The 23313-nt window shown below is 43.6% G+C and overlaps 1 protein-coding gene across 2 annotated transcripts in view; it reads left to right on the top strand.

The window, feature by feature from the left end:
- The window catches only part of chrdl2 (chordin-like 2), a 49326-nt gene extending 44368 nt beyond the window's left edge, over nucleotides 1–4958 (top strand). For both annotated transcript variants that reach the window (XM_068047929.1, XM_068047930.1), the window contains 2 exons: nucleotides 2257–2355; nucleotides 4827–4958. In XM_068047929.1, coding sequence (XP_067904030.1) covers nucleotides 2257–2355; nucleotides 4827–4957 — 230 coding nt within the window. In that variant the 3' untranslated portion in view covers nucleotide 4958. The remainder of the gene's footprint in view (nucleotides 1–2256; nucleotides 2356–4826) is intronic.
- Nucleotides 4959–23313: the final 18355 nt, after the last annotated feature.

Below are 23313 nucleotides of genomic sequence, written 5' to 3'. Positions count from 1 at the left end.
ATTTATTGCACAGACTTTTGGGATTTAAAAAAATTAATCCCCCTCTGCTGCCATAACAACACTGAACACCATGTTTGAACAGCTATTCCTTGTGTCTGTGTCGATTTAGGTCAAATGATGGAAAATACAACTGATAACATATATCAGTCATTTGAATAATAAATCCAACCAGATATGGCTGGATATATTGTATATTACCTGTGACTGCCGGTAGGAAACAGGGGGCTTAAAAAAGCACAGGAATGTGATATACTACCCGCCACTACCCCAGTTCCATCAAAATATCAGTGCAGAGAAGTTGGGAATCCTGGCCGCTGTTTATATCTAATGAATTGCCCTGGCACTTTTAAAATGTGTCTACCACATTCATGTGAATTTGAAGAGGTGTGTGAGATAATTTCTTGGAGGACATCGTTAGTGTGCTTAGGCATCAGATTGAGGCTTGACTCCCAAGTTATATGTCACTTGTCACATTAATGTACACTGAAAACCACTCATATTCACTTGAACGTTGTAGTTTAACTGTAACATGGCAATTTGGTATTGAATAATAAAAATGCTTTATTAGCCTAATGCTTAAACTATGGGAAGTGGGCTATATCTTACATTCCAAAGATTCTGAGTAGTGATATGCAGGCATTGTATTACTGTAATTATAGCCAGACTGTAAGAAACAGCTGACTAGACCAGCCAGAGAAAGCAATGCAACGCTCTGAGCACAACAAATATGCACTCAAATTATTTTTATGACCTCTCGAGCAGCATCTCTGCAAACAAGTGGGTTTGAAACCAAATCCTTTAGCACACATAAATTTGTATTTTATAGTCTTGTAAAACCTTAGTACTGAAAGACAGTGACATGCAGTAAAGATATTATTCCACATAGTACCACTCTTTGGATATGTTGCCAGATTAGTAGCGTTAGTAGCTGCACAGAAGCAAACTTTGACATCCTAGAAGTAGATTTATACCTCATTGGGATAAGGCTGCATTAAGATTGTTTGATTCTGTACAATTTCTAAGTAGTTTCCAATTCCTTAAAATGGAACAGAAGATTATAGCCATAAGCCGTTAATGTAGTATGCAAAAGTAGGAGCTGTTTGTAGCCATACTATTAAAAGATTGGTAAAGCAGGTCACCGAAAGCATCAACTGGAAAAGTATGCCAGTTATCAAAGTACTGTGTTCCAGAATGGGGTAGTTATGCCCACTGTTTCCCAAGAATCATGTTTGACTGTGCCTAGGGCATTGGGGAGGCAATAGTCAAAAGTGCAACACTTCTGCTATGAAAGGAGCATACATATTTGGACGTAGTAAGTCCAGCTGGCAGGGTTCTCACTGTTCCTTCAAGCAACTGGCTGCAGAGCAGAGGTGGATCAAGAGTTTGCCTGCCAGCCTGGTGTCTTGATGACAGGAATGATACATACTATTGGATGCTTAGAATAAGGAAGAAAAATTAAATTGACTGTGAAGAAAAGCATGTTGCGTCTTGTTTCTAGTAATTGTTGTCTTCTACTCTAAGAAAGAGATATATTGATTCACCTCTAAATTCATCACACTCTCAGAAAAGAACATCTCCTTTGTTGTGGAATGATGTCCTTCTGTTGCTTTTTCAGCTATTGTCATGTTTCCTTGATCACTGCATTTTGATAATCTTTGATTGGAATAGACAATAGAAAATTGCCTGTGATATGTTGTTTACGTAACATGTATCTGATCACACAACATACTAACATGAAATTACAGGTATATTCTGTGCTTTGAGTCGAACGAGATGTAATAAAAGTTATTTGAAAATGCCAGCCAGAAGGAAAATTATTTATAGAACAAAAAATAGAGAAGTGTCAATGTAGGACCATGGGTCAAAAATAGATTTTTTTTCTATGTGTATTTTTTAACAGATACGTCTGTGAAAATACAATGATAATTAACACAATTTGGCAATATGTCATACCACTGTTATGTGCCTTGTTGCTAAGATTCTTTATGACCCCATGGATCTGATATCAGGATGTTGTGGGTGTATTTTCATTACATAAAATGTATCTGACAACATTTTGAACCTTAAGGCAGAACTTACATAAGTTAGATAGCATGTTGAATGATGTGCATTATAATTGACATTCTGTAAATTCCAACTCCACAGCTGAACCAGAAGAAAAGTCTTTGGAAAAGAGACTTTCCTTCAGAACAAGAAGTTGATATGTTAACTCTGAATTTGGAATCCCTATATAAATATCATTGTTTTCCACTGCAGGTGTTCTACGCCACTTCCACATGGAAAAGATATCAAGGAGAGATTTTGAAAAACAGGTTAACCTTGGATCTTTCAAACTACTCACACGGACCACTCAGAGTAAGTAATAACAGTTCAGGGCCTGCAAAACACAACAGCAATGAAATAAACTAGCTGGGAGCAAATTATTCTTTGAAGAGGAGTAACTTAATAAAAATGCTGTGTGCTCTTCAAGTTGAGAGATGTCCTGACTGATTTTACCACTATTAGAACCAATCCCAGCACCCAGCTACGCCAGATATAATATGGATTGAGTGCTGTGAAACCCCTCTACTCTGCTCCAACAATATGCCTTAAACCAGGCTTTGGAAAAAATGTTGCTCTGCATGATGATAGGATTATATTTTCATTCTCCACACCAGTCATCCTTAAGACTATAGGTAAGATTGTCAACTGGTTGCCATGTCATGATAAATGAAGAGACAGTTGTACATTGTAGATACAGAACCACTCTGGAAGATTATATTAGATTCTTGGATTTATCAACAAAAAAGTTGCATGAGGGAAGATCACAAGTTACAATAAATAATGAAATAATTTAATCTACTGAGGGGCATAGTAATAATTTGCATTTTTGAAAAGTTAAAGGAGTGGGAGGAATTTTACCCCAATGGCAGGCAGGAGTGAGTTGGGTAATGGGCGTGTTCAATCGACAAATATGTGAAACCTGACCCTAACATGAGGGCATTCACACAACCTGCTTCGGAGAGGTGGGTCCATGATTATTATATATTAACGAGGCTCTGTTCCTCAGAATTTGACAGACATTTTAATTTAATGCTGGCTGGCCAAGCTTCCAAAGGTTAAGGGAGCAGCCAGATTCAGCAGTTGTGTTTTTTTAGTGCACAGCTTGTGGGCCAGGAGCAGTGGGAGTGCTTCCTCCGACAGCTCAGGCAAATCTTCTGCCATAATTGGCCAACAACCAGCCTCCCCATGATCTACCAAACACGCCACGATCTGGCAATCCTCCCTCCAAACCAGTGAGCCCTCCCTCCACACAATCACATCCTCTCTCTCTCTCGACTGTTGGTTCGAAACCACCCCCCCCTTCTGCCTCCCTCCCTGCCAACCAGCCCCACTAAGCCCCAATTTTTCCATTACTCTCTTTTTGCTGCTACTCTCCAAGCATTCCTACTGTGCTTGACCTTTTCTGAATTTCCAGGGACCATCTCCTTGCTTCTACCACTAGTTTTCAGTGGCTCGCTGCTGAGTGGGCAGTGGAGTTTTAAAAAACTCTTAAGATATCCTGCCATTAACTTCATCAAGATCTCTGGATTCCCAGCTTTTACAGTATCAATAACTCAAATAAAAAATTCAGGAGATACTTCTTCACCCAGAAAATGATAAGCATGTGGAACTCGTTACCACAATGAGCAGTTGAGGTAATGGGAAGCAAGATAAACACACGAGGGTGAAAGGATTAGAACATTAGGCAGATGGGATTACAAGAGAGGTGGGATGAAACTCATGCAGAGAATAAAAACGGGCATAGACCAGTTAGATCGAAGAGCCTGTTTCTGTGCTGTAAACTCTATGCAACCATGTAAAGGGGTTGAATGACTGAAAAAGCAGTCAAGTATTATTATTTTGACTTACAGGGCTGAACTTTAAAAGAAGGGGCAGCGCACACGTGACTTGCATGCCACTGAGCCCCTGCAATATTTAGAGCAGAGGCTTACCTAAATAGAGGGGGTGGAACGTCCATCCCTGATGACATAGATGGGGCGGCTGCTTCGTCCCTGGCAATGGCATCTGGCGCAGCCGTACACGCGCCAGCGCCATTTTTAAACGGCTTCAAGCCCTTAGAAAAAAATAACATTTTAAAGTTACATTAACTTGACATTTTGAAAAAAATAATAATTAAAAGCTGGAGGCCCTTTCCCAACCCCCCCAATGTTTTTTATTATTGGCCTATATCACGAAAACTAACTTTATTCCCAACCAGAACTTCCCCGCCCCCCCCCCAACCTCATCACATTTACCCTTCAACCCCTTTCCACCATCCCCATAGTCATTAAAAAGTGTTTTTCCCGCTCCCCCTCCCTCCTGCCCTGATAATTTCATTCCTCCTCCCTCCTCACTCGCCTCGCAACTCCAAACGGAGTTCTGAAGGTGTGGGACTTCCGGTTGGCAGCCGTAATATCGGTGTGGGATGGCTGTCAGGACCAGGTAGGTTTATTTGCATGTTTTTACAATAATTTTAAAATTAAAATGAAGGCCCTGCTGCTCGGTGCTGGTGGCGGGGGTGGGGGCTGCACCGAGGCCTTGCAGCCACCGGTAAAATATGGTGGGGCCTTCTCGGCGCGGGTGTCGAGGCAGGTCTCTCCCGGAAAAATTTTCCGGGCCTCCCCCCGCCGTGACCCCTGATATCAGAGGGCTGTTAAAATTCAGTCCATAATCTCATTTCAATCCTTTGATTCAATTGTCACCTTGCACCTCATTAGCAGCCGTCTAAACTGTATTCATTGAATGTTACAGGAAAATAGTACACGTTATTATAGTGCATAAACATATATTTCCTGTTTGCCTAGGTCGATGGAAAATATTCAAACAGGGTGAAGCACAGATCAGCCAGCTATGTATGAACCGAGGATGTAAAACAGAGTTAGAAGACTTGCTGAAAGTTTTACAGCTGAACAAACCAGAAAAGGAACACTGCTGAAGTAGGGAGGTGGGTGGGAGAAGCAGGTGTGTGGGGGTGGGGGGAGGGGGTCGTTGGTGGGGGGCCGGAGGGAACCCTAATGTGAGAAAGGAAAAATTTCAGTTCATAAAAACCTGGTCTGTAGCTGGACTGCAGTGCGGCTCTGCTGATATTCAAGAGCACCCCGAAAACCAAAATATATACAACAAAAACATTAATAAAGAAAAATTACTATGTTAGCTTTCTTTATTACAAGGATGAAAAAAGTGCCTTTTGGAGGCGAAAAAGAATGCAGGGTGGTCCTAATGTGTATTTATTTGTATTATAAAACACTATTGAAATTACTTATGTGATTGTAATTCTTAGGGTACAATTAGCCTATCAACGTATGCATATTAATATTCAAGCCACACATAATGCATATCTTGGTTTTATGTAAAATGTCTTTCTTTATCCCACAAGCCTGCGGAATATGTTGACATTATCCTTGAAGGTATTTGTACTTTATTTATGTACTGACGGTGTTTCATCCCATTTTTCTTGAAACTAATAAAATATAGCCAGTTGTATAGCATTTTATTCTGTCGTCATCTCTTTTCTAGTGTTTCTGAATTAATAGGAAACTGTACTCTTTTAAATGTCCACATAATTATAAACTTCATAAGCGTCTCAATTATCCCTTGTTTTATCTTTTAAAAGGGTTTTGCAGAGACGACTTAGGATAGATACTTCAAGCAGTATTTCCTTTGCAATAACATGATATATTCTGTTCCTATGATATCATTAATTTGCTTAAAATAATCTTAATATTTAAGATTAAGTGACAATTCAGAGGAATGAATTTGCTCTCCAGTTCACACCTCATAATGGCAGGCAATTAAACAAACTGTTCCATTGTACAAGTGTCTATTAACTTAACAGCACTGACCAGTTTCCATCAAAGAATGAAAGAATGCTGTTGACAAATACAGCCTTAGTGTCATCTTCAAACTTGGATATATATCTCCTTATTTATTAGTCTGGGTATTTAATATATATGGTGAAAACCTCGGGCCTCAGTACACATCCTTGGGGAAATTCCTAAACTAGCAAAAATCCAAGGATTCCTGCCTGCAGCGTGTGGCAAAGTTCAGTGCTAGAGTGAAGCAAGCACGTTGCACAGCAGCCTGACAAGATCTCTTGGGGCAGCAAGTCAGCCATTGTACTGTGAACTTGTACTTAATAGCTAATATTCTGCCCAAGGGGGTAAAATACACATTTGCATACAATGGCCAGAATTTTACCTTGTGGCAGAGGCCCCGCCCACTGGCAAAAAAATCGGAAAGCCCATCTCCACCAGGCCTGGAAGCCACGCAGCAATTTGGCGTGGCCCAGGCCTTAATTCGAAGAGATCAGGCCTTCCACACCTCTGAGGCAGTAAGTCCTGCTTCCATGAGCTGCCAGCCAATCAGTGGGCCGGCAGCTCCTCAGTCCCAGAAGCGCCACCAGGAGTGGTGACCACTGCTGGGACTGCACCCAGCCAGGACTGGCAAGGTGGAAGAGGCCCTGAAATAGAGGTAAGTGTATGGGGCCCTGCCTTGTGCAGACGAAGTCCCGTCTTCACATTGAGGATACCCCCTATCGTGTAATGTGGCACTAGCACTGTGCTAAATAGGATAAATTTCGAACAGATCAAGCAATGCAAAATTGGGCATCCATGAGGCGCTGTGGGCCATCAGCAGCAGCAGAATTGTACTCAACCACAATCTGTAACCTCATGGCCCGGCATATCCCTCACTCTGTCATTACCATCAAGTCTGGGGATCAACCCTGCTTCAATGAAGAGTGCAGGAGGGCATGCCAGGAGCAGCACCAGGCATACCTCAAAATGAGTTGTTAACCTGGTGAAGCTACAACCCAGGACTACTTAAATGCCAAGCAGCGTAAGCAGCATGCAATAGACAGAGCTAAGCAATCCCACAATGAACGGATCAGACCTAAGTTCTGTAGTCCTGCTACAGCCAGTTGTGAATGGTGGTGGACAATTAAACAACTAACTGGAGGAGGTGGCTCCACAAATATTCCCATTCTTAATGATGGCGGAGCCCAGCGCATCAGTGTGAAAGATAAGGCTGAAGCATTTGCAAAAATCCTCAGCCAGAAGTGCCGAATGGCTGATCCATCTCAGCCTCCTCTGAAGTCCCCAGCATCACAGATGCCAGACAATTCGATTCACCCCATGTGATGTCAAGAAAAGACAGAAGGCACTGGATACTGCAACAGCTATGGGCCCTGACAAAATTCCGGCAACAGAACTGAAGACCTGTGCTCCAGATCTTGCTGCACCCCTAACCAAGCTGTTCCAGTACAGCTACAACATTGGCATCTACCTGGCAATGTAGAAAATTGCCCAGGTATGTCCTGTGCTCCAAATGCAGGACAAATCCGACCCAGCCAATTACCGCCCTATCGGTCTACTCCCAATAATCAGCAAAGTGATAGTAGGTGTCATCAAAAATGCTGTCAAGCGGTGCTTGTTTAGCAATAACTTGTTCATCAATGCTCAATTTGGGTTCCACCAGGGCTACTCAGCTCCTGACCTCATTACAGCCTTGGTTCAAACACAGACAAAAGAGCTGAAATCAAGAGGTGAGGTGAGAGTGACTGCCCTTGACATCAGGGCAGCATTTGACCGAGTATGGCATCAATGATCCCTAGCAAAACTGGAGTCAATGGGAATTGAGGGAAAACTCTCCACTGGTTGGAGTCATACCTAGTGCAAAGGAAGATGGTTGTGGCTGTTGGAGGTCAATCACCTTAGCTCCAGGACATCGCTGCAGGATTTTCTCAGGGTAGTGCCCTAGGCCCAACCATCTTCAGCTGCTTCATCATGACCTTCCTTCAATCATTAGGTCAGAAGTGGGGATGTTTGCTGATAATAGCACAATTTTCAGCACCATTCGTGACTCTGAAGCAGTCCTTCCAGAAATGCAGCCTGGACAATATCCAGGCTCGGGCTGATAAGTGGCAAGTAACATCCACCCCACACAAGTGCCAGGCAATGACCATCTCAAACCAGAGAGAATCTAACCATCTCCCCTTGACATTCAGTGGCATTACCATCGCTGAATCCCCCACTATCAACATCCGAGGGACTACCATTGACCAGAAACTGAACTGGAGTAGCCATATAAATACTGTGGCTACAAGAGCAGGTCAGAGGCTAGGAATCCTGTGGCAAGTAATTCACCTCCTGACTCCCTAAAGCCTGTCCACCATCTACAAGGCACAAGTTAGGAGTGTGATGGAATACTCTCCACATGCCTGGATGAGTGCAGCTCGAACAACACTCAAGAAGCTCGACACCATCCAGGACAAAGCAGCCTACTTGATTGGCACCCCATCCACAAACATTCACTCCCTCCACCTCTGATGCACAGTGGTAGCAGTGTGTACCAGCTACAAGATGCGCCGCAGCAACTCACCAAGGATCCTTAGACAGCACCTTCCAAACCTGCAACCTCTACCACCTAGAAGGACAAGGACAGCAGATTCATGGGAACACCACCATCTGCAAGTTCCCCTCCAAGCCACACACCATCCTGACTTGGAACTATATTGCCTTTCCTTCACTGTCGCTGGGTCAAAATCCTGGAACTCCCTTCCTAACAACACTGTGGTTGTACCTATCTCACATGGACTGCAGCGGTTCAAGAAGGCAGCTCACCACCATCTTCTCAAGGGCAATTAGGGATGGGCAATAAATGCTGGCCTGGCCAGCAACACCACATCCCATGAATGAATAAAAAAATTGACTGTGCCCAGCGAGGCGGTGGGGGTCACTTGAGAGAGTGGGGGGAGGTTTTCCAGCTGTGATGGCTGTGCCTTGGGGGGCCCTCAGTGGGTCACAGGGTGCCCGATCAGGAGAGCCCCTTCCCCAGCCCACAAGGAGGCCACCAGTTTTAACTGGCGAAGTGACCATCTGCTGCTGGTAATATACCAGCAGCGGTAGGAGCAGGCCCTTAAGAGGCAATTAATTGGCCACTTAAGGGCCTTAAATGGCTTGGGGTGGGCGGGCATTTTCCACCTACCCTGCCGCTGGTAAAATTGTAGCGGGGGTAGGTAGGCAATGGGAATGGCACCCCGACCCACTCAATTTTACCCCCCTCTCCCCAGCCCACTCCCGGCGTTGGGGTGTGGTGTCTAAAATTCTGGCCAGCGTATATGCTTGCAGATGCCAATTCTTGAGAGATTCACATTGTTCAATGGAGAAGAGCAATGAACTGGACACCAAGATAAAACCTACATACACAGAACAGTGGTAGCAGAAATCAATAGAAGCAACAGGGATAATTTTAATCACTCGAAATCAGGTGGGTTTGGGCTGAATGGAATGTTAAAAATTTTTAAATCTTAAACCGGAACCTAATTCGTCTCAAACCCACTTACTTCTGGTTTTAATGGAGGTGGGCTGGGGCACGGGCAGTCAACTCGCTCCCAAGAGGTGATTACTCAGTTAAATATTTTAATGAGGCTGCTGCACCAGATTTTCATTTCTCGCCCAGCTTTATTGCTGGACAGTCAGGTTTTCTGGGCCTTGGGAGACCTCGACAACTAAAGGGAGGTGAGAACTGCTGCATGGAATAGCTAAGTGCTTTTCCGACACTACTTGTGGGCCAGGAGGAGCAAGCGAGTTTCACCCCGAACACAGAAGATAACTTGCTTTTCTCCCCACATCAGAGCCCACCTCCCCCCCACCCTTGTAATTACCTATCCCCCGTCATCACCGATCACTCCCCAAGCCCTCATTTCTGCCCTCAATTTCTCTCCAACACCTTTGCGATCACCCACCAACTCTCCAAACCATGCTGTATTCATCCCGCATCATAACCTCTACCTCAAGCAGCAGGAAATCTCTTCTGCAGCAATCCCCTTCTGACAGGGAGCCAAGCCTGTCAACCAGTTGACTGTTAAAATATTCAGGCTGGAGTTAAAGCTCTGCAGCATTCAGGGAAACCCAAACAGAACTCCACTTCCTGCCTAGAAATTCTGCCCCACTAAAAATCATCAGCCAGCTTCAGCTCTGTTCCATTGAGTGTAAGTCCCCTTTAACATGAACAGACTTGTCATGAAGCCCCCACCTGCCGAGAATGAGGCATATTAATTTTTTCATTTGGACATTAATTTTAAACTGTTGCTGGACTGACCAGATGACTTGTTTAAAGAGATAACAGCAGTGGCTCAGAATATTTGTATTCCAAGAGCCAGTTGCCTGCAGAGACAATGGAACTGCTCCCTGATCCAATTAACCCAAACAGATTATGATCACCCAGACACTGAATGGGTAACAAGCCAGAATTCTATTCCATCCACCCCCCACTGAGGGTGTCTGCTTAGATGGAGAATCCACAAAGAGCGCAGGAGAGTTTGTTGAAAAAACTTAGTCACATGACTAACCTGCTGGCCAACTTGGAGATTTGAATTGTGCTCACAGGACAGTTCGAAGACAGAGACTGCTTTGAAGACAAAAGGGAAGGAAGGTCTCTCTCCCTGGCTCTCTGTCTCTCATGAATTTCCAGATCCAGTGAAGCCACTTAAACCTCAAGAGAGAAGACTCCTACATCGAAACAAGATAGAAAGCGTGCACTGGGCCCCAACGAAACGGCAAGATTTAACTGCAACCAAAGACTTTACATCGAGCTCAAAACCGTAAATGAACTGTAGCTATTGCTTCAAACTTTTCCTCTTTATTCTTTCTCCTTTTCTGTCTCTATCTGCGTGTGTGTTTACCGCATATGCATGCTAGTGTGGTCGTGTCGCATATTCGTAGTAGTTTTAACCGAATTCGAGTTTTATGGTTATTAAACCTTTCTTGTTTAAATCTAAGAAAACCTGTCTTTGCCTTACAATCAGAGAGATGTGAACAAGGATTCACTGAGGGGGGAGCTAAAAACACAGTGTTTTAAAAGTTAAACCCTGTTATGGTCAAACCAGGCAAAGGCTGAAAGGGAACACCTAGACCTCTTTTTCACCTGGTCGTAACAGAAATTTGGGGGCTACTGTCCGAAGTTGGATCCACAGACAAATGAGAAATTGGAAGTCGGAAGTCAAATTGATCCCAATCAAAAAGGCAAAAGATTTCAATCCAGGTTTTCTTTTGGTTGTATGTGCTAGAATACTAAAATATCTGCGACTGAAGTCAGTAACTCCCCAAGCCAGGGTGAAGTAACTTGGGATAAGTTAAAAGCACTGTCTATGGAAGAGTTGAGGAAAATGGCTGAGCAGGGTGGGATCACTGTCCGTGCCAAGGCTAGGACATCTGAACTCCTAAGACAAGTGGCCAACCATTTTTCCCTTGAATCTGAAGAAGCAGAAACAGGATTAGAGTTAGACTTCGACAGGGCATTACTAGCAAAGATACAATTGGAACAGAGGAAACGTGAATTAGAAGACAGGGAAAGAGAAAGAGAAAGAGAGAGACAGGAGAAAGAAAGAGAGAGAGAGGAGAGAGAGAAAGACAGCACAGAGAAAGAGAGAGAGCCTTCCAGAAGGAATGCGAAGAGAGACAGCTGAGGCAGCTTGAGTAACTAGGGGGCGACTGAGTAATCCCAGTGAAAGCATGACCAAAATGGTGGATTGTAATTCAGGTCCGGGTACAGAATTGTTAAAATTTTCCCAATTGATTCCAAAATTCAATGATGGAGATGTGGAAACATTTTTTGTATCTTTTGAGAAACTTGCAAGGCAGTTAAAGTGGCTGGCTGAGGCTTGGACTCTCCTGCTACAAAGCAAGCTAACAGGAAAAGTCCATGAGGTTTATTCCCAATTTCCAAAAGAGAGTTCATCCAATTATGAACTGACAAAAAATGCTATCTTCGGGGCATATGAGTCAGTACTGGAAGCCTATCGCCAAAAGTTTAGTATGCTTAGGAAGCAAGCTGATCAAACTTGCCTGGAGTTTGAGAGAAATAAGCAGCTGGCTTTTGACTAGTGGCTCAAGACTCTTACATGTTCAGCCCAGCTATGAAAATCTCAGAGAGGTAATTTTGCTCGAGGAATTTAAAAACACTCTCCCACTCTCCATTAAGTCACATTTAGAGGAACAGAAAGTTTATAGAGCCTGGCAAGCCGGAATTCTGGCTGATGAGTTTGCTCTCATTTATAAGTCAGTTCCCCAGGGAAAAACCTTTCCGCGTCATCCTCACAAATCTGAAAAGGACAATGGCTGGGAAGGTGATAGAAGCCCAAGCAGTCCTGGGAGGGAAAGAAAAGCAGGAGACACAGGGCCCCTCCTCTAGCCAAAAAGAATAGCGCTGTACGTAGGAGTGAGACCCGGAGACTTGTGTGCTTCCATTGTAATAAAGCAGGCCATCTAAGAGATGACTGCTGGAAACTATGGGGAAAGACTGTAGGGCTAATCAGGGCACACCAGCTCAGTGAAAGAGAAGGGATCCTGATGGAAAGCACAGCAGAACAAGTTGTGGCTTTAACTGCAGCAGTTGTAAGACCCAGGAAGCATACTGCTGCAAGTGAAGGAAAATTTAATAGGAGTCCTGAAGGTTATCAGGATTTTGTGTCTGAAGGGAGAGTAACCTCATACCCCTCGAATGGGGCAAGCAAGCCTATAGTAATCCTCAGGGATACAGGGGCCACTAGATCTCTTTTGCTGGGAAAAGGCCTGATCTTTCCCTGAGAGAGCAGTAAATACCAGAATGGTGGTGAATGGTATTGGTGGGCAGTGTATGCCTGTACCTTCACGTCGGGTGGCCTTGGAGTGCAACATAGTTTTGGGACCGGTGAGCATAGGGATTGTCCCTAGTTTGCCTGTGGACGGGGTTTACCTGCTCCTAGGTAATGATATGGCGGGGGAGAAGATGGTAGCTTCCCCAGTAGTGAAAGAGAAACCGCAGGAGGTCAGAGAAATGGGCAGTGGCAAGAGACGGTCCCCTGCAGTTCCCCTGAATGTGTAGTGGATCAGGCCATGATGAAACCAACTTCCCCAGAGGAGACTAAATTGGCACTGCAGGCAGATGGCCATGAGGTCTGTCGATCTGAGACTTTCTTTGCAAAGTTAGAAGAGCCAGGGAATGAGTTAAATGAATCTTCCCTAGCTGAGGCTCAGCGAGCTGACCCAGTATTGAGAGTGAGCATAGGCTGCCCTGTCTGCAACTGAAGCAGAGGGAGTCCCTGACTGCCACTATTTAAAGAATGAGGTACTGATGAGGAAGTGGACTTCTCCTCACAGACCTGAGAGCAAAGAGTGGACAGCAGTTCACCAGTTAGCGGTGCCGCAGAGGTACTGGAGAGAAATATTAAGAATGGCCCATGAGATTACAGTGGCTGTACTTGTCGGTATATGAAAAACCAAAAGCCCGCAAAGGACAGCCGTTTGACTGGCCAAAACTCCACAAAGATGTGATGGAGTACTGTAGGAGTTGCCACGTGTGCGAGGTTGAGGGGAAAACCCAATCTACAGTGAAATCTGCACCCCTAAGTCCTGTTTGGAGGACCCTCCAGCAGAGGACTGGTGAACTGTAAGGGACCCCTGCAAGAACAAAAGGGGACAGGCAGGCACAGGGCTGGCAAAAAGTTAGAGAGGAAAGGGGGAAAAGGGACAAAGAGGGCAGGTTAAAGGAAGCCCAGGTGGAATCCCAAATGGAAACCCCTACTGTCCGGTCAGCCAACACCGAAATGTTTGAACAGTTAGACCCCACATCCTCCTATGTAAATGCAGACACGAGAAGCACCCCACCAGAGTTACTAACAGCATTTACAGGAACCTGCAGAGACAGTGAAAGTCCTGAAGAGAGCAGTGAAACCACGAGGGTGATGCCTCACCTAGTTGAAATGCCGCAGGGGCGTGCAGTAGAATCTGGACAAATACCTGCAAGCAGGAGTGTCCCAAATGACAGAGGGAAGATTAACAAAGAATCTCCCCCTACAGTCAGGAGAAAAGGGAATCAACCATCCTGTCAGGCGAAAAGCCCTTGCATGACTCATCAAAGCACTGAAAGAGAGTTCAGAATGGACCCACCCGCTACAGATTATCCTGAGCAGAACTCCAATTTAGAGCTAATTAAATCTAACCCACCCCCTGCAGACCTCAACAGGAACAAAGACACCCTTGGCAGTCATGGAAATGTGCAAACTGAAAAACTTCTCTAAATATCACATAATGCTGGAATCACTCAGCAGGTCTGGCAGCATCTGTGGAAAGAGAAGCAGAGTTAACGTTTCGGGTCAGTGACCCTTCATCGGAACAAAGACACCCTTGGCAGTCATGGAAATGTGCAAACTGAAAAACTTCTCTAAATATCACATAATGCTGGAATCACTCAGCAGGTCTGGCAGCATCTGTGGAAAGAGAAGCAGAGTTAACGTTTCGGGTCAGTGACCCTTCATCGGAGTTCCGATGAAGGGTCACTGACCCGAAACGTTAACTCTGCTTCTCTTTCCACAGATGCTGCCAGACCTGCTGAGTGATTCCAGCATTTCTTGTTTTTATTTCAGATTTCCAGCGTCCGCAGTATTTTGCTTTTATCTAAATATCACATGTTTGTTGGATGCCAGAAAGCACAGTTAAAGGCAGTGCTGCTACCAAGAAAAGACAGGCGGTAACAATTTTCAGAATTTCTGAATGAATGAGAGAGATGCATGTGTGTTTTCCTGTACTTACTCTTCTCTCTATTCTCTTTTAATGAAATGTACATCTAAAAATCTCATTTCATTCTGCTAGGTGTGGAGATGTCATGAGGACCCCACCTGCCAAGAATGAGGCATATTCATTTTGTCATATGAATGTTAATTTTAAACTGTTGCTGGACTGACCAGATGATTTGTTTAAAGAGATAACAGGAGTGGCTGGGAAGATTTGTATTCCAAGAGCCAGTTGGCTGGAGAGACAATGAAACTGCTCCCTGATCCAATTAACCCAAATGGATTTTGATCACCCAGACACTGAATGGGTAACAAGCCGGCATTCCATTCCATCCACCCCCACTAAGGGTGCCTGCTAAGATGGAGAATCCACAAAAAACGCAGGAGAGTTTGTTGAAAAAACTTAGTCACAACCTGCTGGCCAGCTTGGAGTTTTGAATTGTGCTCACAGGACAGTTTGAAGACAGAGACTGCTTTGAAGACAAAAGAGAAAGAAGGTCTCTCGCCCTGGTTTTCTCTCTCTCAATAATTTCCAGATCCAGTGAAGCCACTTAAACCTCAAGAGAGAAGACTCTTACATCGAAACAAGATAGAAAGCGTGCACTGGGCCCCAACGAAACGGCAAGATTTAACTGCAACCAAAGACTCGACATCGAACTCAAAACAGTAAATGAACTCCAACTATTGCTTCAAATTTTTCCCCTTTATTCTTTCTCGTTTTCTGTCTCTATCTGCGTGTATGTTTATCACGTATTCATGCTGGCGTGATTGCGTCATGTATTCTTAGTAGTTTTACCAAATTCGAGTTTTAAGATTAATAAACTTAAATCTCTAACCCAGTTCAAACTACTACATGGATAGCACGTTTAGGAAGGTGGTCACACTGCAGGTTAGGAGCATGCAGGCAGAGAGGGAATGGGTGACCGCCAGGCAGTGTAAGAGGACCAGGCAGGCAGTGCAGGAGTCCCCTGAGTCTATCTGGCTTGCTAATCGGCTTTCCATTTTGGATACTGGTGAGAGTGATGGTTCCTCGGGGGGTGAAGCCAGACCAAAGTCCAGGGCACCACGGGTGGCTCAGCTGCACAGGAGGGCAGCAAGAAGAGTGGAAGAGCAACAGTGATAGGGGATTCAATAGTCAGGGGATCAGACAGGCATTTCTGTGGCAGTAAATGTGACTGCAGGATGGTGTGTTGCCTCCCTGGTGCCAGGGTCAAGGATGTCACAGAACAGCTGCAGGACATCCTTCTGGGGGAGGGTGAACAGCCAAAACATCATGGTCCACATTGGTACCAATGACATAGGTAGGAAGAGGTATGAGGTCCTGAAAGCAGATTTTAGGGAGTTAGGAAGGAAATTAAAAAGCAGGACCTCAAGAGCAGTAATCTCAGGATTAATCCCAGTGCCACGTGCTAGTGACCATAGAAAAAGGAGGATTGATCGCTTGAACATGTGGCTGGAGAATTAGTGTAGGAGGGAGGGAATTAGATTTCTGAGGCATTGGGACCAGTTCTGGGGCTGGTGGGACCTGTACAAGATGGACAAGCTACACCTTAGTAGGACCGGAACTAACACCCTCGCAGGAAGATTTGCTAGTGCCATTGAAAAGGTTTAAACGAGCTTGTCAAAGGGATGGGAACCTGAGGGGTAGCTCAAATTGGAAGGAAATAAAGCTGGTAACAGGAGGTAGAAAAGTAGCAAGTGACATTAGAAGGCAGGCGAGCATCCACCAGGCTTAGAATGCCCAATGTCAAGAAGACAAGGTTAAGGGCACGCAGCATTCACAACAAGGAAGATGACTTAAAGGCAAAAATTGAGGTAAATGGGTATGATCTAATTGCCATAACAGAAACATAGCTACAGGGTGACAAGACTGGGAACTGAATATTCAAGGATATTTAACATTTAGGAAGGACAGGCAAAAAGGAAAAGGAGGTAGTGTTACACTGATAATAAGGGATTGGATTAGTACATTAGTAAGGGAGGATCTCAGATCGGAAGAACAAAATGTGGAATTTGTTTGGGTGGAACTAAGAAACAGCAAGGGGCAGCAAACATTGGTAGGAGTTGTTTATAGGCCATCAAACAGTAGTGGTAGTGTGGGGCATGGTATTAATCAGGAGATTAGAGAAGCATGTAACATGGGTAATACAGTAATCAGGATAAATTCAATCTGCATAAAGACTGGGTAAACCTAATGAGCACTAATGCTGTGGAGGATGAGTTTCTGGATTGTGTTAGGGATGGTTTTCTAGAGCAGTATGTTGAGGAACTGACTAGAGAACAGGCTATTTTAGATCTAATATTATGTAATGAGAAAGGGCTAATTAATAATCTTGTTGTAAAAGAACCTTTAGGGATGAGTGACCATAACATGATAGAATTTTACATTAGGTTTGAAAGTGAGGTAGCTTAATCTGAAGCCAGTGTGTTAAATTTGAACAAAGGAAATTATGACGGTAGGAGGGGCAAATTGGCTGAGGTGGATTGGGAAAATACATTAAAAGGTATGACAGTACATAGGCAATGGATAGTCTTGAAAGAAATATTACATAGTTTACAGGAACTATATATTCCTTCATGGCACAAAAGCCCCAAAAGTAAAGGCAGTTTACCATGGATAGCAAAGGAAGTTAAGGATTGTCTAAGATTAAATGAAAAGGCCTATAAAGTTGCCAGAAATAGTAGCAAACCTGAGGATTGAGAGGATTTTAGAATACAGCAAAGGAGGACAAAGAAACTTATAAAGAAAGCAAAAATTGAATATGATTGTAAGCTAGCAAAAAATATAAAAATCGACTGTAAAAGCTTCTATAGGTACGTAAAAAGGAAACATTTGGCTAAGCCAATATTAAAAAGTGCAAAATAAATATTGCAATAATAATAAAAAGCCAGTGGCTTGCAAATTTAAAACTTTTTGTTAACAAAGTAATAATCTCGCAATCCTGCCGATTCAGAGTTGCATTAAACTATGAATTTGGCTAAGCCAAATGTGGGTCCATTACAGGTAGAGTCAGGGGAACAGAGAAATGGCAGAGAAGCTAAATGATTACTTTACGTCTGTTTTCACTGAGGAAGATACTAGAAATCTCCCAGAATTCGAGATCCAAAGTATTAGGGAGAATGACAAATTGAAGGAAATTAGTATTGGGAAGAAGGTTGTTTTGGAGACATTATTGGGGCTGAAGGTTGATAAGTCCCCAGGACCCTATATTCTATATCCCAGAGTGTTGAAAGAGGTAGTTATGGAGACAGTGGATGCATTGGTTGATCATCTTCCAAAACTCTATAGATTCTGGAGCGGTTCCTGCAGATTGAAAGGTTGCAAATGTCACCCCACTATTTAGGAAGGGAGGGAGAGAGAAAACAGGGAATTACAGACCTGTTAGCCTTACATCAGTCATTGGGAAAATGCTAGAATCTATTCTAAAGGATGTGATAAATGGACACTTGGATAATAATGATCTGACTGGGCACAGCCAACATGGATTCATGAATGGGAAATCATGTTTGATGAATCTGTTGGAGTTTTTTGAGGACGTTACAAACAGAATTGATAAAGGGAAGTCAGTGGATGTGGTATACTTGGATTTTCAAAAGGCTTTTGATAAAGTCCCCCACAGGAGGTTGGTTAGCAAAATTAAAGCACATGGGATAGGAGGTAATATACTGGCACGGATTAAGGACTGTTTAACAGGCAGAATAAACAGGTCATTCTCGTGTTGGAAGGCTGTGACTAGTGGGGTAGTCACAATATGTATCAATGATTTGGATGTGGGGACCAAATGTAATATTTCCAAGTTTGCGGATGACACAAAACTAGGTGGGAATGTGTGTTGTGAGGAAGATGCAAAGCGGCTTCAAGGGGATTTGGACAGACTTAGTGAGTGGGCCAGAATGTGGCAGATGGAACATAATGTGGAAAAATGTGTGGTTATCCACTTCGGTAGGAGGAACAGATGTGCAGAGTATTTCTTAAATGGTAAGGGATTAGAAAGTATAGATGTAGAAAGAGACCTGGGTGTCCTTGTCAATAAGTCACTGAAAGCTAACATGCAGGTGCAGCAAGCAATTAAGTAGGCTAATGGCAGGCCTTTATCGCAAGAGGATTTGAGTACAGGAGTAGTGAAGTCTTGTGTTACGTCCCGGTGAGGAAGGTGTCTAGGGGTCCCTCTTAGCCTTCACCTGGTCTTACCGTAACAGGGTTTAATTTTTTAAAACACACTGTTTTTAGCTCCCCCTTGGTGAATCCTTGTTCATCACTTTCCAATTATAAGTCAAAGAAACCAGCACAAGCAGGTTTTTTTAGGTTTAAAGAACAAGATTGAAATTTATTAAACTTAAACTTAAATTCAAATTCGGTTGACGTCTATGGATACATGACGCACCCCTGTTATCATGCATACACGATACACACATGCAAATAGAGATAGAAAAGAGCAGAAGAAAAAATAAAGTGAAAAGTTTGAGGCGATATCTGAAGAGTTTTTGTTACGGTTCTTCGAGCTTACTGTAGAATCCTTGATTGTGGGTAGTTCTTTCTTTTCAGTGGGGCCCAGTATTCTTCTTAAAGCTTGTTCGCTGTAGGAGACTTTTCTCTCTTGGGCCTCATGTGTCTTCAGTGGATTCAGAGGCTTGTTAAAAAGAGATGGGAGCAGACAGGAGAGATCTTCTCAGTCCAGGAGCAAACTGTCTTTCTGCTCAAACTCTCTGTGGCTAGTTCGAAAAACCCATGGAACAGCCAGTTAGTCATGTGACCAGCTGGTCTAACCAGTCCTGGATAGTATCACCTTAGCAGTCTCTGGAATGCTGCTGATACACACAATACCTGCTGATCAAGGTCCATTGTGGGTTGAATGTGTCAGGGAATTGTCCTTTGTCCTTCCAAGCACTGTATGTTAATATGCAAATGTCTTTTCTGACCACGGCTGATCGGTTTACCAAGTCATTTCCTCGCTCCAGCAACAGTTTAAAATCAATGTTCATGACAAAATTAATGTGCCTCATTCTTGGCAGGTGGGGGCCTAGCATGACACTTGCTTCAATTGTATAGAACCTTGGTTAGACCGCACCTGGAGTACTATGTGCAACTTTGGTCCCCTTACCTTAGGAAGGATATTATTGCCATCGAGGGAGTGCAACGAAGGTTCAGCAGACTTTTTCCCGGGATGGCAGGACTGTCCTATCAAGGGAGATTTGGGAAACTGAGCCTGTATTCTCTACAGTTTTGAAGAATGAGAAGTGATCTCATTGAAACCTACAAAATACTTAAAGGGATATATCGAGTAGATGCAGCTAAGATGTTTCCACTGGTTGGGGAGTCTAGAACCAGGGAACACAATTTCAAAATAAGGGGGAAGACACTTAGGATGAGGAAATGAGGAGAAATTTCTTTACTCAGAGGGTTGTGAATCTTTGGAATTCTCTACCCCGGAGGGCACTGAAGCTCAGTCAGATTAAAGCAGAGATTGACAGATTTCTAAATACAAATGACATAAGGAGATATGAGGATAGTGTGGGACAAAGGCATTGAAGTGGATGATCAGCCATGATGGTATTGAATGGTGGGGCAGGCTTGATAGGCTGAATGGCCTACTCCTTAGGACGGGGGACCTAAAAACATGGTGATTTAAAAATTAAACCCTGTTACGGTCAAACCAGGCAAAGGCTGAAAGGGAACCCCTAGACCCCTTTCTCACCTGGTCGTAACAGACTGCTTTTAAGCACATCAGGCTGGCTGCAGCACGTGCTATCAGCATTGGTTTCTTGGCACCCAGCTGAGGGCTTAAGCAGCTGGCAGCACGGGCCCTGCTTGTACCAATGCTATAATCAGGTAATTGAGGAGACAGCACAAAGTTTGCATTGGTCTGGACATGTTGTGAACTCTGATCCCTGTGCCTGAAAACAGGCCACAACCAATTTTTAGCCCTACATGTTTGCAAATGCTATTGTCTGGATGGTATACAAAAAATTGGGGAATGCTAAGGGCTGGGATGATGGCAATAAAAAGCACACCTCCATCACTATTATTCACTAACTTTTGGTGAGGAACAAACTATGTCTGACTTGAGAGTTACTCAGGAATGCTACAATGTGCTGCACTATACTTTGTTGGAATACATATTTTTTCAGTGTGGTCTCCCACACAGTAAGCTCCTGTTTTCAATTTAGTTGGGTTCTTTCATAGAAACTGGGATCACCCTGCATTCTAATATTATTGCCCAGCCTTCTTTTTCTGGTGCTGCCATGTGTTCTAAGGCTGTATGCTTTCAGCGCTGTGACTGTGAGTTGTGGCTTCCTCCTCACTTACTGCCATGTGTCAAAAGCTGTAGCGCACATTCCCCTAATGATTACAATATGTTGTGCTTTGAAAGTATCCTTCTTTTAAAAGCTGGGCTCTAGAGATCTGCATATCTGTAGCCACCAGGTGTAGTACATAGGTGCCAGAAAGCTTCCATGAGGGTACAGCACCTTAAAGCTGCAATAGATGTTCAAAAAGCTCTGTAACCTGTACTGCAGCTGTGCCCAATAGCACACCACTATGCTCACCAGCTGAACATCTCCTTCCTTTAAATTAGCTTGCACAAGAAACATGGCCACTTCACTGGCCTTCTGGACAGAATGCTTTTCTGGTGTGCTTTGCGTTATTTGCACATGGCTGTGGTGCTGGATGAAAGGGGTGGGGGGAGGGCTTTGAAAATCAACCCATATAAGATCAGTGGCGGTCAAAGGGCTTTCAAGGCTTGAAAGCAGTACATCAAAGAGCACAAAGCTGATCATTTACAATAGATGATAGAACTGTGAGGAAAGATTAAAGGAACTAGGGGAAAATATAACTTGGAGCACCTTTCAGGCAGGCAGAAGGTGGGGCGAGCAGCAAGCAGAACCAATGTCATCAATTTGAGATCGGGGCAATTTTAACACTTAAACCTCATTTACATTTGATTGGCTGGCTGTCCATGTGACTGTGTCATAGGAACATAGGAGCAGGAGTAGGCCATTCAGCCCATTGAGCCTGCCCCACCATTCAATAAGATCACAGCTGATCATCCACCTCAATGCCTTTTTCCCACACTATCCCCATATCCCTTTATGTCATTGGTATTTAGAAATCTGTCAATCTCTGCTTTAAACATACTCAATGACTGAGCTTCCACAGCCCTCTGGGGTAGAGAATTCCAAAGATTCACAACCCTCTGAGTAAAGAAATTTCTCCTTATCTCTGTCCTAAGTGGCTTCCCCCTTATTTTGAAATTGTGTCCCCTGGTTCTGGACTCCCCAACCAGGAGAAACATCTTAACTGCATCTACCCTGTCTATCCCTTCAAGTATTTTGTAGGTTTCAATGAGATCACCTCTCATTCTTTGAAACGCTAGAGAATACAGGCCCAGTTTCCCTAATGTCTCTTCATAGGGCAGTCCTGCCATCTCAGGAACAAGTCTGGTGAACCTTTGTTTGCATTCCCTCAATGGCAATAATATCTTTCCTAAGGTAAGGGGACCAAAACTGCACAGTACTCCAGGTGCGGTCTAACCAAGGTTCTATACAATTGAAGCAGGACTTCACTACTCCAGTACTCAAATCCTCTTGCAATAAAGGCTAACATACCATTAGCTTTCTTAATTGCTTGCTGCACCTGCATGCTAGCTTTCAGTGATTTATTGACAAGGACACCCAGGTCCCTTTGAACATCAACACTTTCTAATCTCTTTTCATTTAAGAAATATTCTGCACATCTATTCCTCTTACCAAAGTGGATAACCACACATTTTTCCACATTATATTCCATCTGCCACTTTCTTTCCCACTCACTAAGTCTGTCCAAATCCCCTTGAAGACACTTTGCATCTTCCTCACAACACACATTCCCATCTAGTTTTGTGTCATCTACGAACTTGGAAATATTACATTTGGTCCCCACATCCAAATCATTGATATATATTGTAAACAGGTGGGGTCCAAGTACAAATCCTTGCGGTACTCCACTAGCCATAGTCTGCCAATACGAGAATGACCTGTTTATTCCTATTCTCTGCTTTCTGGTCATTAACCAGTCCTTAATCCATGCCAGCATATTACCTCCTATCCCATATGCTTTAATTTTGCTAACCAACCTCCTGTGGGGATTTTATCAAAAGCCTTCTGAAAATCCAAGTATACCACGTCCACTGACTCCCCTTTATCAATTCTGTCTGTAACATCCTCAAAAAACTCCAACAGATTCATCAAACATGATTTCCCTTTCATAAATCCATGTTGACTATGCCCAATCAGATCATTATTATCCAAATGTCCATTAATCATATCCTTTAGAATAGATTCTAGCATTTTCCCAATGACTGATGTAAGGCTAACAGGTCTGTAATTCCCTGTTTTCTCTCTCCCTCCCTTCCTAAATAGTGGGTGACATTTGCAATCTTCCAATCTGTAGGAACCACTCCAGAATCTATAGAATTTTGGAAAATGATCACCAATGCATCCACTATCTCCATAGCTACCTCTTTCAACACTCTGGGATGTAGAATATCAGGTCCTGGGGACTTATCAACCTTCAGCCCCATTAATTTCTCCAATACAGCCTTATTACTAATACTAATTTCCTTCAATTTGTCATTCTCCCTAATCCCATGGCTCTCTAATTCTGAGCGATTTCTAGTATCTTCCTCAGTGAAGACAGACACAAAGTAATCATTTATCTTCTCTGCCATTTCTCTATTCCCCATTATACATTCTCCTGACTCTGC

Source organism: Heterodontus francisci, chromosome 15 (assembly GCF_036365525.1).
Source record: "Heterodontus francisci isolate sHetFra1 chromosome 15, sHetFra1.hap1, whole genome shotgun sequence".
NCBI lineage: Eukaryota > Metazoa > Chordata > Chondrichthyes > Heterodontiformes > Heterodontidae > Heterodontus > Heterodontus francisci.
This window is presented reverse-complemented; position numbering and strand designations above follow the sequence as displayed.